This window comes from Lampetra fluviatilis, chromosome 47 (assembly GCF_964198595.1).
Source record: "Lampetra fluviatilis chromosome 47, kcLamFluv1.1, whole genome shotgun sequence".
Taxonomy (NCBI): Eukaryota; Metazoa; Chordata; class Hyperoartia; order Petromyzontiformes; family Petromyzontidae; genus Lampetra; species Lampetra fluviatilis.
Genome location: NC_136321.1, coordinates 6,586,126 through 6,603,636, shown reverse-complemented (window position 1 = coordinate 6,603,636; position 17,511 = coordinate 6,586,126). Strand labels below are relative to the sequence as shown.

General features: G+C 49.0%; 1 protein-coding gene across 1 annotated transcript in view; it reads right to left on the bottom strand.

Moving 5' to 3' along the window:
* LOC144947799 (dystrophin-like) overlaps positions 1–17,511 on the bottom strand; it is a 330,156-nt gene that overhangs the window by 61,189 nt on the left and 251,456 nt on the right. Inside the window, exons 39-40 of the mRNA XM_078877152.1 lie at positions 16,119–16,179; positions 3,388–3,574 (exon numbers count right to left, since the gene is read on the bottom strand). Of these exons, the coding sequence (XP_078733278.1) occupies positions 3,388–3,574; positions 16,119–16,179 (248 nt within the window). The remainder of the gene's footprint in view (positions 1–3,387; positions 3,575–16,118; positions 16,180–17,511) is intronic.

The following is a 17,511-nucleotide window of genomic DNA, read 5'->3' as shown; positions in this document are numbered from 1 at the left end:
GTAAAGTCACGTAGAATGGAAATAATAAAGTAATAAAAATAAAACATAATAAAATAATTCTCACGACGTTTCGGCCACAACGCAAGCAGGACGGCTGCTTGCGTTGTGGCCGAAACGTCGTGAGAATTATTATATAACGTGTTATTTTTATTTTTTTATTATTTCCATTCTACGTGACTTTACCGAAAGAACCAAGAAGAGGTCTATATATCTGTCAAGTGTGGCCGTGTCTATTAAAGTGCCCCTGCATGTGTCTGTAAAGTCTGTCTGTCAAGTGTCCAATTCTATGTTGAGTGTAGCTGCCTTGCTATATAGTCGCCTGTATCACGGGAGCTTTTTGACAATAGTATGAAAAATAAGAATAGGGGTTTACCCTTTCTATCAATAAAACATGTGTTCAGATGTTCAAGCACCGAATAGAAACCTGTTTCAAGGAATCAAGTCTGCATTAACCACACGTTCTTGTGGTGAACATGCAAATAAACGATCTAATAATATTTGCATCGTCTTTGAAACTGACTGGCCTACGCCAGAGACAGCCTTCTTTAGAGCCACGTCTCACCAGTGTCAGAACAGAGAACGCCAAAAAGCAAACGGTACGAAGACCATGCACGCATCAGAACATTCATAGCTCGGCGTGAGCAGCTATTTCATGCTAGTCTTAAAGTATGAAAAATAAGAATAGGTTTTACTCTTTCTGGCAATAAAACATGTTAAGACAGGTGTGTTTTAATGTTCACCACAGGTACGTGTGGTTAATGCAGACTTGATTCCTTGAAACACGTTTCTGTATGTTGTTTTAACATCTTAACACCTGTTTTATTGCCAAAAAGGGTAAAAACTTATTTTTTATTTTCCAGATATTCACCTGCGCGCGCGTGTGCGCGTCTCCATGTCTGGAACATGCTGGCCACGTGTGTGGAGTGCCATAGGGCAGAGGTCGCAACCAGGTACCCCATACCCGTACCCTACCCGATACCCGGCTACCCGTACCCGGCCAGGTACGGGTACCCATTTGCGACCCTGGTGCGGCCGGGTACGGGTATGGGTAAGGAATCAAAACCCGTTTGCGACCTCTGCCATAGGGCAACCAGCGCACCTGTGCTGTACACGTGTAAAATACTGATGTGTGTGCAAGTCAGTCGACCTCTCTGCGTGTGTATACATGTACACGGTGCTAATAAACTCGGTGTTGTGAAGCGCAATTCGCACGATGCCTCAAATAGCATCGCACGAAGCTGAAGTTAGCGAGAGAGTGAGCGAGAGAGTGACCGAGAGGTGGGGGTTTTACATAAAGCAAAGTTATTAAAAAAAAAGGTTTTAATTACGAAATGATAAACAAAGCCAAGTGCCGACTACACAGAGCATCTTCTTGTTTCCACTGATCGTAAAAAAAAGAGAGAGAGCTGTTAAAAACAGGTGAGTTTTTAAGACGCAATTAAAAAAGTTTAACAGACTCGGATTCTCTCACGGATCGAGGAAGGGAATTCCCACAAATTGTGGAGACTGCCCGCAAAGAAAGATCTGCGTCTTCTCCCACGGAACAAAGTCTGGTCTTTAAAATAACGAGTAGGCCAGAATAGGCAGATCTAAGTTTTCGCAGTGGAATATAAAACTGTCAGGTACCTCTGCGTCTGTATACATGTAACATTCTTTAGAGTTCCTGTGTGTGTGTCTGATACGTATGTTTGCGTGTCTGTTGGGTACCTCTGTGTATATTCGTATAATGCAGCTGCTGCTGTGTATCCCTAAGAATGTGAGTTTCTGTGTGCGTTCATCAAGTATCTAAGCGTGTTGATATTCCTCTACGGTTTGAAGCTTTCGTGACTACAAGGATTCATATTCTTAGGTTTTTTCGATAAAGTCACGTAGGTAAAAAAATTAAATTAATAAAAGTAAAATAAAAGTCAATTTTTATTTTATTTTACTTTTATTAATTTTAATTTTTTACCTACGTGACTTTACCGAAAAAACCTAAGAATATATTCCTCTATGGCACACCAGTCTGCCAATGTGTTTGCAAAGTGCCTATGTGTGCGTAGAATACCTGTACATGGGTATGCACGTCTTTGAATAACCCAAGTATGTACGTCTATAAAGTACGGCTGCGTGTTTCTTAAGCACGTGGAGTGTAAGTGTGTCTGTACGTCCGTCAAACTTCCCTGTGTGTTGACATTTCGGTAAAGCGCACCTGTGTGTCTGTACATCTGGAGAGTTCCTGTGTGTGTGTGTAGGGTATGTATGTGCATGTCAATGTTTGTCAAGTGATCCTGTGTGTCTATGCGTCTGCCGTGTGTCGCTCGCTGCGTGCCTTCATCGCTGTCACGTGTCCAAGTCACGTGTCCTTGTGTGCAGGGATTTTTGCCAAGGGCCGCTGTGAGTTTGTACTCATTGTTCGTCTGTCGAGTATCGTACCGACTGCATGAGTATGTTAAGCCGCTATCCTTTGTCATTGCTTATGAATGTAACAAAGATAATCATAACAAACATTTCCATTCTCAATCCATCAATGGATGAAGAATTCCAATGTTATGTCGGTCATGTTTTTTTTACCCATACTTCACCACGCCGGTCAGTGTGGGGTTTTGAACATGGCGGGGGGTGGGGGGGGGCAGGACCAGTTCAGATATTATTTGACACTTGATGTTAGCCGTAGCTCGGAATCCAACTCAGATGACTCGGGTCCGTAGTGCGGTGGGGGTTAATCACCGTACAACCATTCCATCACTAAATCACTAAAAACATATGATCCATATACGTTACTCTTTTAGCACGGTTGGCCACATACTGTGCAAACGAAGCTAGACATACATACGCGCTTTTACTATTTACCATTTTATTAAGCTGGTAAAGCTTACGGAGCTGTTAACTCTTCTTCACATGATAGCTCATCACAAGTGGCTTATTAGCTCATACGTAGGAATTTATAGTGGCAGCCAAATCATCTTAACGCGTATTTCTAAAAGCGCAGGGACAATCCCACGTGACCACAGGGGAAGGGGAACACCCAAACTCCAAATATACAACGGGCATCATGGGTCGGGATCAAACCCACGATCTCCTGTGTGCCAGGCGAGGGACAGAACATGCTTTTCCACCAAGAATTGCTTTTAATTACAATCTGTACATTCATCCTGGCGTGTGCACTCGTGTCTCCATCTGTAGCTCGCCAATGGTTTCATTCCATCCGAGATTAGGAAGCCAATGGACCGATGCACTTTTAAATCTAGATTGAAAACTCATTTCTGTAGAAATGCTCTTTGTATTTAGTGTGTTGTCCTTGCCCCACACCTCCGATGAGCACAGTTGGGCTACGTACGGGCCGGAAGAAGCTCAACACATTCGCACGCACATACTTCCCGCACGTCTCGCCATGCTCATTCACACTGGACACAGGATCATGGGCACAGCTCCTGGTGGATAATGAGGCAGAGCACTCGAAGGCAGAGACCCGTCCACCACGTGGGGCGGTGACCTGTCCGAGCGGCAGGCGCGTTCTCGTCGCTCGTTGCGGAGGTGTTTCACGGTTCTGATCCAGTAGGCCGCCCTGTTTATTGCCGCTATCACACGCCGCCTGCGGCACAGCGGACGTTCAAAGATCCCGTGGTGCGATTTGAAGGGAGTGGGGGGGGCATTGTGTGCCGGCGTCGCGGTCCGAATTTTCCAAATTAGAAAAGATTACCTACAAACATTTATCAATTCGGTTCACGCTTTGCAACATCGACCGCCTCCCGACTGTGAAACTGCATCTGTGAAACGGAGTGCGTTAGCCTCGCGCTATGAGAATGGCGTGAATATCAAACGTTCCAAGTTATTATTAATAACAAAGGAACGGCCACACAAAGCATTCATTCATCATTAAATAAAATGAAAGCAAGTCACCGAATGAAAGCCTGATTTACGTGCCGCAAAGTGGCATTTGCCCATAACTCTTCCCACACATTTATTGAATTTACATTTTGTCAAAGTTTGCCCGCCTTCCAAGCCCGAGCTTCATCTTTTCATGGTTCCGCCTCAAAGTGCAACCCCCTCCCCTCTCCGCCCCCCACCCACCCCCCCAATCCTTCCATTTTATTCCCAATGCAATTGCCGAAACTCACGTTGGTGAACTGCACCCATTAAAAGCCCTCTCCGCGCAATCAACCCGCCGATCTGTAATAGCCAGAGCCGGATGTTTGTCTATTGTCTGAGCCTGGCCCGTCGATACGGGTTTCCGTGTCAGCCAGCCATCAGTCTCCGTCCGCCCGCTGCCTGCGAGTAAATTAATTAAATCAATAAACAGGCTCATTAACAAACGGGAACACGCGTGCCTTGCGTTCAGTGGTTGCGGCTCCGGCGAGCGCCAGGGTTCCCAGTTCCCTGGGTGTCCGTTTCGCACGCGCGCGCCCGTTTCAACATTGTGCTTGCCTCAACTGAGACAAGCCCGGGCACTTATAAATTGCAAGAGCCATCGAAGCGCTGAGCTTTTCCTTCACGGGCCAATGGTTTACTTTTAAGTTAAAGGCGCAGCCCTGCAACCGCTCGCTCACGCCGTTGCTGGCGAGAAAAGCCTCCGCTAGACACGCGTACTTCCGAGCGTATTTCCTGGACCTCCGGTAAACGTGGTTGGCTACGCACCATGCGGAACAAGTTCAACATACGTACATGCGCATGTATACATTTGGCCTTCTCTTACATGCTGGCCAGACATCTTGGGTGGGGAAAAAAAATGTGGGAATACCCGACAGTTTACTCCAACGCGTGTGGATCTGCCCATCGAAAAACTGTGGCGTAACCATTTGCACCACCGGGTCTTCTTATTTGTTTGGCTTTTGTTGATGTACGGCAACAATCATAATGCCACTGCTGTACACGTATGTACCTTGGACTTCTTTCGCACCATACGTAACCAACCGTGCTAATCGGAGGTACGCGAACAGTAGTTGGAGGGATGCGAGAAACTTGCGCCGTTGCTCCAACTATCGCGCCAGATCGAATCGAACTGGTGACCTCTGAATTGCGGGACCAGCGCGCTGACCATTGCACCGTGGCAAGGTGCCTACGATTAGCGCGGTTTGGCTACGAACGGTGTGAGAGAAATTCAACGTACGTACAGGGCCAGTCCCTTTTTCTCAGAGTGGCTGTGACATCGAACTTATTCCTTTATTCAATGATGATTATTTATTAATGTCATTATTTAATGCGAACGTTTGCTTATCAGTTTGGAGGCTTGCGCGGGCAGCAAGTGAACACTCAGAGGGCTTCTAAATTTGCCTTGGATGTTGGCTAAATGAGATTTCTCCTGGAATGAAATAACAAAACAGACGGCTGCAGTGAATTAAATTCCCCTGTCGTTTCAAATTACGGCATCCAATAAACCCCGAAAGCCTTCCAACACCCCCTTTCCTCCCTCTCCACCGTTATCAAAAAAACTCACTAAAATTAAGGCACTTTTAAATAACCGCACTTAGGGAAAGTGGCTTTGTCCAACACCTTTCCGCAGAAAGCACATCAAAGTAACCTTATTAAGACACGCGTAACGTGATTTCGAATGCTGGAACGGTAAAGATAGCGGGGTAATTTTCCGGCAGAATTATTCCCACGGTGCTCTACTTAATGCCACGCTTTCACAAGGTTTAACTTTGCATGCGGATGACATCGTCCGCACGAGAAATACAAACTGAGCCACACGGCCGGGGGGGGGGGGGGTCTGTAACAAAAGGATGGCAGCCGAGCTTCTGAGTCAAGTTGCCGTTCCCTCATCTTCAGCTATACAGCTATAAATTGTAGAAATTTGAAATTTGTTCAAGGAAAGCCTTTTGTAGGGTCTCAAGACTTATTTTTTGTTAAGGCGGATACTGCATTGGGATGTTTGGCCTGTTCAAATGATTGTTTTGGCTTTCATGGCGAAGAAAAATTGGATCACCCCCTCCCCCAGAGATATGCCACACACATGACGGGGTTGAACAACTTTCAACTGAACATATATGGGGCAGATATGACACATACAACAAATTTACAAAAGGCTTTTGAAATCAGAGGCGGATCTAGTAACTTTCCATGGGGGGGGGGGGGGTGGTGGGGAGCAATCCAAAATATCAAGCTGTTAACTTAAAGCCCCACATCAATAAAAATATTAAAATAAAAATGATATTGTAAATATCAACAAAATATTTTAGGGGTGTCAAGGAGGAGGGGGTTGGGGGATTGGGGGAAGGGCGATCCCCGCCATAGCCCCCCCCCCATCCCCTCACACCTTATACCACTGTTCGAAATGAAATACTTTTGAAAGTTACCATGAATTCCACGGAGAGCACACAGCTAGACGCACGGAGGTATGGAGCACAAGTACCACCCACAGTCAGCACAGAGGGAAGAACTCTTCGCCAACACTGAAGGCGGAAAACCTGCAATTCTTTAGGCCCATCAAGCGCTCCAAAACCTCTCCAATGTGCTCTGCAGTTTCAACCCCATCTCAACCATTTCACGCCACGTGCTGGCAGCTTCTTCTTCTTCGGGAGCTGAACATCCCCCCAGCATGTGGAGCGAAACGTCGGACGCGGTGCCGAACACAGCGTGCGGCACGACCCGAGAACGCATCGGAGAGCTCCGACGCACAACCGTGAATACATTTTTCGATTTAAAGCTTTCGTGACAGCAGGGATTCGTCTTCTTGCTTCTTTCGGTAAAGTCACGTAGAAGGGAAATAATAAAATAATAAAAATAAAACAGAATAAAATAAAAATTCTCACGACGTTTCGGTCACAACGCAAGAAGATGAATCCAGGGCTGTCTTTCCTACAGCCCTGTTCTTCACCTGAGGACGGCTGCTTGCGTTGTGGCCAAAACGTCGTGAGAATTGTATTTTATTATGTTTAATTTTTATTATTTCCCTTCTACGTGACTTTACCGAAAGAACCAAGAAGACATTTGAAGGCAGTGGAGAAAAATGTACATTTTTGGACTGCGATTCTATGCCCTGATTCTACACCACCGCGTTCACGCTCCCCGCCTTCACCGACCCACACAATTGACCAACGCGGCGAAGTAGGGTCAAGTCATCCCCATGACCCCCCGCCCCCCCCACACGTCATGAGGTGGTGGTTGCTCATCCAGCAGTAGATTACGGAGGCCGAAGAGGCCCCTGTAACGGAGTCAAAAAGGTCGACGCAATTCGGGGCGCCGAGCGTGGCAAGGCGCTCTCTCCCCCCGCCTGCACGTCGCTCCGAGCCTGCCGAGTGGGCAGGGAGGGAGGGAGGCAGCGGTGTGGCCAAGAATCGACACTCAGCGAAGAATCGCGCCCCCCCCCTCCCCGGGGCGGCCAGGAGACCCAGACCTGGTCTAGAACTGAAATCCGAGATGACCCACATTGCAGGGGGACAACAGACGAGCGAGCGAGAGAGACAAAGAGAAACCTACTACCGTCGCCACGGGAATGTGCTACGATCTAGATAGGGCTCGGTCAGACCCAACACCACCACCCCCCCAAACGAGGGGAGTGATCCCCGCGGGCGAGATAAGATAAGCCCGCCCCCACACTGCCACTGTGAAAGGTCTTTTAACGGCAAACGACGGAGCGAGCGAGCGACAGCCACGGCCGACCCGCTCGACGATTACACACCGCGCCACCACCACCTCTCTCTCTCGAACGATAATAATGTTCATCATGGCAATGATCGGTGGAGAGAGAGAGAGGAAAAAAGGGCACGGCGTAGGAATGCACTTGGACGGTCTATGGGGGTGGGTTGGTTGGGGGAAAAGTCTCCCCGCATAAATTCGGGTTCCGGTTACGAAACAAAATACATTTAGAGACTCGAATTATAAGGCAGCAGACGTCTAGGTATAATCACACGCCCTACTTACTATACACACACAGTGGAAGCTGGCTATTAGCATACCTCTTAAACGAAAACTATTTTTTTACTATTTAAGCTAAACTATTATTTATTTTACCAGGTAAGGCCCAGCGAAGCTCCGTAGCTCCACTGGGCTCAACGAATTGGCGAATCACGTGGACATTTATCGCAGCCAAATACTCCAAAGCACGTGTCGATTCTAAATGTTTAAGAGGGGAAAAACCAGAGACTCGGTGAAAAATTCACGCGACCACGGGGAGAGAACACGCAAACTCCAAATATACAGCAGGTGTCAAGGGTCGAGATCGAACCCACGACCTCCTGTATACCAGGCGAGCTAGTGAACATCTTGCCACCGTATCACAAGGCGAGCGTTTCTTGTATCACAAGTTAAACTTCGCCTTCCCTTCGCCACGGGTGTAATGTAAGCAAGTGTTGCTTATATCAGAACACTCGTTATACAAGGTGTTCTTACAGCCAGCTTCTGCTCTGTACATACAATACAGCTCGGTCACAGAGAGAGCCTCAAGGCAATTTCTGCCTCAAGGATAGTTGTGAGTGAATGAATGAAGCAGCATGTCTGCCCATGAAGCGAGCACACACACACATACACACCGGGTGTGTGGTATATGGCGTGAACATAGTTTAGCTACAGACGATTCAGTTTCCAACACCCCCCTCCCCCTTGACAAGATGCGTGACTTAAGAAAACCACCACCGGTCTGCATTGACCGAGACAAGTTTGAGTCCACCGATTGCCCGCCCCACCCCCCTAAGCTGTCCAGACAAAGTTGCCCTGAAGGAAGTACCGGACTAAGCTAGTGCGGGGCCTGTAGCATATGCTATAAAGGGGCCCTAAATAAATAAAAAACACGCAAATATTAAGACACAAATTTTTTACTTGCATAGTAAAGTAATTGTATTTTTTCATTTGCTATACAGCCAGATAATACGACAAATCGCTAACCTTAAACACCCAATCGTTCATAAAGGCATTATAGTACTATAGTAATAGAGCAAGTGCAGAATCACTGAACCGGAATTGATAGCTTGAAAGTATTTAACGCGAGGCCCTTGAAAGTGCGGGGCCCGTAGCATTTGTAGCTACTTTTTTCTACTACGATAATCCGGCACTGCTTGAAGAGTGTTTAACAGACAGTTTGGGGCGAGTGCTGCTTGGCGTACGAGGGAGAATGGTTATAGCACCACCACCACCCTGACCGCCTTTGTCTCCCCAGCACTGGTGCGTACACTGAGCGCCAAGTACTCATTTAAAGCCGAATTGACCGAGTTGACTGAGCGAAGTTTCAAAGGAACGTTCAGATGCACACACGGCTGGTCACCGATGTTATTCATGCCCAGAAATCAAAGCCTGGTGATTAGGATGATCCGCTACTCCCCCCCCCCCCACAGACAATGTTTGCTGATATATAATATAATTCGACTGTTGGGGCGTATGCTGCTAGCAACCACCTGTGAAGGCTGGGCACGGCGCTATCAGTACGTGGTATGCCTAGCAACGTGCCCAGCCTCCCGTGTCTCCCCCATTGCCGATAACAACGCATCACATCGGTTACTCATTAAAGGCTGAGTCGACCTAGGGGAGGTCCACAACCGGTTCAGAAATCTCTGGGCAACGCAGTGCGCAAACCATTGTGCCGCAGTTGTCTATGCACACACACGCACATACAATGACAAAGATTCCCCGTATAGCCTTAACAAACGGTAGGGGCAAGTGCTGTTAGCGAGTAGCACCGATGAAGGCCGGCACGGTACACGAGGGGGTGGGTAGCCAGTACCGCGCCCGGCCGCCTTTGTCTCCCCAGTGGCGATGTTTGCACACCGCACCAGGTTACTCATTTGAGGCCGAGTCGACCTAGAGGAGGTCCAGAACCGGTTCAGATATCTCTTGGCAACGCAGCGCGACTTGCCGTTGTGACACAGTACCCCATGCACACACCAAAGAACCAAAGATCCCCCATATAGCCTTAACAGACTGTAGGGGCAAGTGCTGTTAGCAGACACACACACACACAGACGATTACTCACAGACACACACACACACGCGTGTGTGTGTGTGTGTTAACACAGGCATTCCACACCTAGCCTCACGTTAGCAAAGAAACATTCTTGAGAATTTAGATTGAGGGTGGAACGGGGGCCCAAGGACAAGTCACAGACTGCACCTGAGGCACACGGCCGCATACCTGGCCGGCCCCTGCAGTATAAAGAGCGGCCGTGTTTTAAACGACGCCCCCCGCCACCCTCCCCCTGCGCACTTTTTGCGCGGTCGGCACTCGGCTTCGTAATAATAGTAATAATAGTTCAATTTGTAACGCGCGCAAATTTGCAGACGTAGTGGCCGCAACTCAGAGGCGCGGAGCCAAGCTCAGAGTCGCTCGAAAGCATGATTGTAGAGGTGAGTTTTTAAGTGTCTCTTGAAGGAGGCGATTGAGGTGATGCTGCGAATGTGCAGAGGGATGATAGCGTTCCAGACTGTTGGGGCTGCCACCGAGAAGCGGCGCATAGACATGACCGTCCTGGATCTTGGTATCAAGAGGAGGTCGTGAGTCGCGCTGCGCAGGCATCTGCCGTGTGCTGAGCTGCAAGTTGTCAATAATGAAGAAAGGTACGGCGGGCAGGCGGATATGAAGGCAGCGAGACACTCACTCCGCCACGCTGCAAGTGACAGGCACGCGGCCAGACATCGCGATAACGGGAGACGAAACATGTTTTTTTTACAACCTTTGAAAACTGCAAGGCAAATCGCCTTATCTAATGGAAGAGGTAAAAACACGTTTTCCCGATAAGTTGCATGCACCAGCGCAAGGCACTGTGTACTCGTGGGCCCTGCAGCTTCATTAGGCCCTCTTAGAAGTTGTACGAATGGTTAACCTGGCAAAGGCGCAGCCCTGCAATTGCTTGCTCGCGTCGCACCGCCGGCAGATAGGGCCCTTCAGCTCGAGCCGGCAACCAAAAATAACAAGACTTTTTGTTGTTGTTTTACAATTGGGTCAAAGAAAAACTCAACATTTCAAGAGGCGCAATGCACTGAGTGGTGAACGGCGAGAGACGCTGGTCCTTGACAAAGAACGAGTCACCAGTCCTTACAAAGAGCCACCGCACGCGGCTCCGGAGACGCAGGTGTGTAGCCCCCTGTGTGAGAGGAAGCTGTGAAGGAGCGCCTCTAGAAAGATGGTACCGTGTTATGCTCTATCCACGCTGGCTATGTTTCTCGCAAGCGGTGGGAGCACCCACACTTTGCCCCCATCACGCACGGACTGCCGATCACAGACCAGCTGCAGTGGACAGAGACGGTGGGCGGGGAGGGAAATTGAAGAAATTTGGACGATTCGGTTTCAAATGCCGTGCAGGCAAAGTATGGGATTTAGTTTTTTTTCAGTTAGCAATTGAGCAAGAGGCAGCCGTGTGTTTGCAATGCATTAATATGAAAGGATTCTAAACCGAAACCACAAACTATTTACTGAGCAATGGAATCGCCACGCGGTAGACTTCCCAGACAGCCAGTCTGCCCGTTCCGCTCTGCCACGCGCGTCTGTATGGAAGGGGGGAGCCGGGTGCAAGTCGAGGCACGGTTACCAGCCTCCGTTAACCGTTCATCTGCAAATTGGCAACGCTCAACATGAGCGCCATACGCCGTTACAAGCTCGAGCGACAGGGTCGTTCGTTTGTGTTTTTTTGAGATGACAGTTTCCACGGCGGAGAAGTTCAAGGAAATGCAATGGAGGAGGGGACTGTACAAATATTGCTGATGTAACTGACGGCAGAGTGTCCCGCTTAAGCGAACTCTGCAGGCTATTTCGTCTGCTTTTACACGATGAGCACACGTGTGGGCATAACCCACGACTTCCCCCACCAATGTTTCATGGAAGAAAATGATATTAAACCAGTGACATCTGGCCACAAGGGATGGGAAAAGTGGCAAATGTTATTTGTTGTCATCTTTTTTTTAAATGTATTTGCTCCAGGTAACTTTCTTGACATGATTTAAAAATGTTATTTTCACCCGTCATGTTAAATGTTGCCACAGTGTCATGGTTAGCACACAGGACTTTCCATCCAGAGGTCATCGGTTCGATCTTTCTCCGGCAGTTGAAACAATGGGGCTAGTTTCGTAAATCCCTCCATCCCTGTCCACTCAGCAGTATCATCATCAGAATATTTTTAATATACTGGATGAATCCGATGAGCTATGAAGCTCTTTCTTCACAGATGCCCAGTACAGGTGGATAACACCGGCGGTTAGTTGATCGGCGCATCGTGCGTGGTGCAGGAAAGTGTTTAACAAGTGCAACTCCTCTGACCCTTCCAGAAAGTCTGGCCAGTGAGGGGTTTAGGTCGAGGTACACCGATTGTTCTGTTGCACATGACGACGTTGACCAATTTCTCTTGTAGCCCCGCCCACCACCCCCACGTGTCATTCCCTGGTTACCACATTCAGATAAGCCCCTCCCCCCTTAACTTGTATTTAAGGGCTGGTCTTTTGGAATTTTTTCTCACTTGATGCAGTAATTTTAGCTGTGATGGTCCCACCTGATAACGGAGACTTGTGTTGCCTCCGAAACGTCGTGATTTATTATTTTATTTATATTATTACTTTCATAAATTTTATTTTTATTTTTTACCTACGTGACTTAACCGAAAAAGCCTACGAGTATGAATCCTTGCAGTCACGAAAGCTTCAAATCGAGAATCAGTGAGGGAGGGCCCAATGTCATCGAGAGGGAGCCCTTCTAAAGCTCCCTCTCAGCGGAGGCCTCTTCTGCCAAGTGGCGAGACCAAGCCAATTACAGGGCCTGCAACCTTTTCACTTTTACGTTCAGCGTATATCCCAACGGCAGCCTTCGTCTCAAATCCCCTCGCTGTGCGGTAGCGAATCTCTTCCTTTCCTCCCCATTTTTAAAAACCAGCCCAAGCTATATGCGTTCCGCAGCACAGCGGTGGCTGTTCAAGTCTTTTGGAAGGGGATTGTTTGGCTTGCGACGTTGGCCGCATCGTTCTCTGCAAGCAGTTCGCCCCCTCCACCACCACCACCACAGCGAGTGTGTCTACGGAGGGATCACGTGATCCAGGGAAGCCGACATTCTAATGAAAAGGAAAGGGTGTACGTCTAACAGAGATGACCTTAAAACAACACAGGGGTGACATTCCAATTATGCGGGGGGGGAGGGGGGGCTACAAGGGGCCCGTATGGGAACGCTGTGGTGGGGGTGGGGTGCTGGGTGCTCGTTAAAAATCACGGGCTCAAACCTGCGCACATTTGTGGGTTGGAACTGTATGCGTGCGTGCACGTATGTATGTTGAACTTCTTTTGCACCGTACGTAGCCAACCGCGCTCATCGGAGGTGGCTCTGTAGGTTGCGGCAGCGCGTCTTCGCATCTCGCTTCGGCTACCGTCACACGGCGGTTTGGCGAACAAACATTGCATATTTAACCAAATCGACAATAAGGACGCCAAACTAAACACAAAAATGCAGTTCTAAAGAAGGCAAAGAACTTACTTGGTAAACATCGCCAATGGTACCCCATCCTCCCGCCCTTCAACCCCCATCCCGCTCCCACCACTTTCTTTCTTAAGTTATTCCCTCACCTTCCGCTTACCCATATACAAAAAAAATTAACCCGTAAACACAAAGTTTTTCACTATAAATCTTTTATATGCGTGGCGGCTAGAGTCCTCTCGTCCTCTGGCTTGAGATGGCTGCCACCTATGGGTCAGATGATTGCCTGCCACCATTAAGCAATTGGTAATTAAATATAATTATTTTTTTCCTAAAAAGTGTAAAATTTTGGAAACTATTTTTCACAAAAATAAATTGTCACGCACAACGAGTCTGTGTGCAAAATGTCAGCTCGAATGGATCACGGGAAGTGGGTTAAAAAACGACCGAAAGATTTGCACGGTCGTAAGCGCGCAAGCAAGCAAGCAAGTGAACTTAATATAAAGGATTTTTAAAAAGTACAAACACCCCGGTCGCGCCCCCCCCACCACCGCTCGGTGGGGTGTGGCAGCAGCGAGCCCCCCAATCTCTCCTCCCTCCTGGCTCTCAACTCAGACGCACAGCGTTTCGGAATTATGTCCGCGGAGTTTCTGTAGCCCCCTCTCACCCCCCCCCCCCCACATCGTGGTATCCGTGCTCTGTACCCGGGGCTCCTACATGTAATAAAATAAAAACATTACTAAAAAAACATCGCCGTTTTCCAAAGAAAAATATTAAGGAAAAAAAATTGTACAGAAATAAAAAAACTAAGCGAATGGGCGCTCCTTGTGAGATTCATCACCGTGCGCATTTGGAACTGCGGATGCGTGAAGAGCGACTTGATATTTGAAGTCCAGTGCTTCTCCTTTTCCAGTCATTGCAAGGCAACTCGCTGACAAACACATTCCTGCGGAGGGAGCTGGTAGGAACGTTGGGTTGCTCGGTCAATGGCCAGGGTCAACGGCGGCGTGGTGTATTCCGCAAATATGGCCGACTGTGAGGGCGGGCACAAGCCGGCGTGAGTAGGTTAAACGTTTAAGGGCACCACGGGGTGACCAGCCCCTCCCCACCCAGCCCCACCCCTCCCACCCCCCACCTCCCCACCCAGCCCCTCCCTACCCATCCCCTCCCCACCCTCACCCTCCCCACCCAGCCCCTCCCTATCCAGCCCCTCCCCACCCTCCCCTCCCCACCCAGCCCCACCCCTCCCATTTTTTTATGCATGACGGACGGACACAATAATCCCATGTGGGCTGGTGTAACCAGGAGGCTCCTACCAGTATTATCTCTCCATTATCCAAGCACAATTTTAAGGGTGGACGATGCTCGATTATGTCTGCTCACGGTTTGTTTGTTTTTAATCCAGGAAAGCGTCGTGGAGTCGAGTTGTGGAATAATCAATTGCAGGAGGGTCCTGCCAAGTGGTCTACGCAAGGGGTGATGTTGCTGCTGTGTGTGTGTGTGCGTAAACCTCAAGTGAGTCACTTTGTCAGTCGTTTTTCAGCATTGGGATGTTTAGTCAATACCAGTTACATCGTATGTGGGGGGGGGGAGGGGAGCGGCGGGGGGGGGGGGTCAGAATCAGAAGGATTTTTAAGGCATGAACGCTTTAGAACCTTAGCTCGTGTTGCACTAGTTCTTCTCACATTTATTTACCCAGGAAAGCCTCTCCCCCCCCCGTCCCCCCCCTAGTTCTCCAGGCACTTTTTCACGAGGCTTCCGCTACGTTTTTCGCAGCAAGGGGCTGACGATTTGCTTCGCGCTTTCCAAAATCGAGCGATTTACTGGTAATTCTTTACATTTGGACAAACCTTCGTTGTAATGCGTCAAAGGGGGGAGGGGGAGGTTTTGGAGGTCACGGTGCTCTCATCCCCCCAGCCCCCTCCACCCCGGTCGCGTGCGGCGAGGCCGCAGTTTCTCGACACAGAACACACGCGCGCGCGGCCACTCGCGTCCCACCATGGCGCTTGCCTCTGTGTCGCGCAACAATGGCGCCACTGAGAGAGAGGGCACTTCCACGCGAACGTCGACTGCAAAGGCCGCGCACAAAGGGAACGATTGTTTTTGCCCGTTCAGGGCAACCCCAAGAAAATGCACCGAGCATTTGCCGCGGTTGATTTGCCGTGCAGCGCTCGTTTTTTTTTGTTCTTGCATTTATTTTGCCGGGGAAGCCTCCCCCCCCCTGGGGTCTCTAGACTCTTCTTCGGGTAATGAATTTGGACCCGCGATGCCGGCGCACGCGTCCGACTCTTTTTCCGAATATCGTCACGGGATCTTCAACGTCCGCTGCGGAGTATTTACCAGGGCGGCCGCAAGGGCTCGAACCGCGCGACCGCTCGAGACTGTGTCACCGCCCCACCGGGTGCATTCACAACAACGAGGAGGAGGAAAGAAAAACAAATTTGAGGCTTGTGTGCGTGGATTCTGTGAGACTCCTCAGCATGCGTTCGTCCTGGGAAGTGTTCGATTTGCGACAATAACGATCCCTGTAGCGGTTGCGCCGCTCGTGCAGAAACTATCTCGACTGTAGGCCGCGATTACTCCATGGAGCTCGGATAGCAGCTCTGCCGGGAAGGGCGTGGATCATCCTCTGATGAACGTGGCCAGTTTTCTATAGGGCAACTCCCTAACAGCGACACAACTTTACAGTAAAGTTTAATTGATACCGGATCAACTTCACGGGGAGTTATCGTGCCCCTCATTAATATACGGACATACGAATGGACAGAGCACTGTCGTGCAACTGCTGTTGTTGGTGTATGCTCGACGTGTGGTGACTTACTTGATGTAGTAGGGGACCTTGTTGGTGGCGAGGGAACATTCCCAGGAGCCCTGCAAGGAGCCTGCATTGCAGTGGACACGCGGATCGGACACACACACGCACACAAACAGGATTTACACAAGGCACTGCCCAGGCTGGGGCACACAGACTGTGCTAAGTTTCCACATTGGCAAGTAAAGAAATATTCAGGGATCTGACCGCAATCATAATAATGATGGTCATAACATAGTTCCCCCAATGTGTTTTCATGTTGCACCAAGGCACAACATGAAAGAACTACAGCTGGGAAAGCTGTTCAGCACAAGTGCGAAAACCTACACAGAAATAGTAATCTTGTTCAGTCCTTTGTAAATATATTCCTTGATAAAGGCATGCCATATCGATCTTGGGGGGGGGGGGGTTTGCTTGACCATACTTCACCAGAATGTCGAGTACAGAATTCATGAGAAGCCCACAACTGGTTCAGGCATCATTCACCGCTGATGTTAGCTCTGGCCAGGAGATAGCTGCGTTCATGAGGATTTAGAATTTTCGCTGATATTTGATGCAGCCCAAATTTTCTGTGAAACCAGGGCCCCTTGAGCTTCTGGGGGGGGGGGGGGGGCTCTCGAAGCCACGTGCTTGATTATCCTATGACTAGAGCCGCCACGGTGCTCAGACCTTTACAGTGATGGCCGTAGAGCTGCCCAACTTGCATTGACCCACCGCAGACTGGAAACACCACGAGTTAAGCGTGCCGCAAAGGACGACACAGTAGCGGGACTTTGTAGTTAATTGAACGCAACGCGACGGGCGTGCCCGGCGAGCATTGTTGGGTGGAGATGTTTGCGCAACGTGGTGGAGCGGACAGCCAAGTAAAATCAAACCTTCTTGGTTCTTTCGGTAAAGTCACGTAGAATGGAAATAATAAAATAATAAAAATGAAAACTAATAAAATAATTCTCACGACGTTTCGGACACAACGCAAGCAGCCGTCCTCAGGTGAAGAACAGGTCTGTCGAGAAGACAGAGTCTCCACCCAACAATGCTCTGTCTTCTCGACAGACCTGTTCTTCACCTGAGGACGGCTGCTTGCGTTGTGGCCGAAACGTCGTGAAAATTATTTTATTATGTTTTATTTTTATTATTTTATTATTTCCATTCTACGTGACTTTACCGAAAGAACCAAGAAATGAATCCCTGCAGTCACGAAAGCTTTAAATCGAAATTTAAAATCAAACCGCTCGCCAGCCAGAGGCGTGTGCCGACAAATCAAATTATGAAAACGAAAGTGGCACTTGGAAAGCATCATCCCTTTCCCAATGGCATTTCCAAGCCGGCTCGGTATGGGGTAGTTTTCCACTGGCTATTTTCCATGCCGAGCTGTGACCAAACCACGCTAACGTTGGCCTCT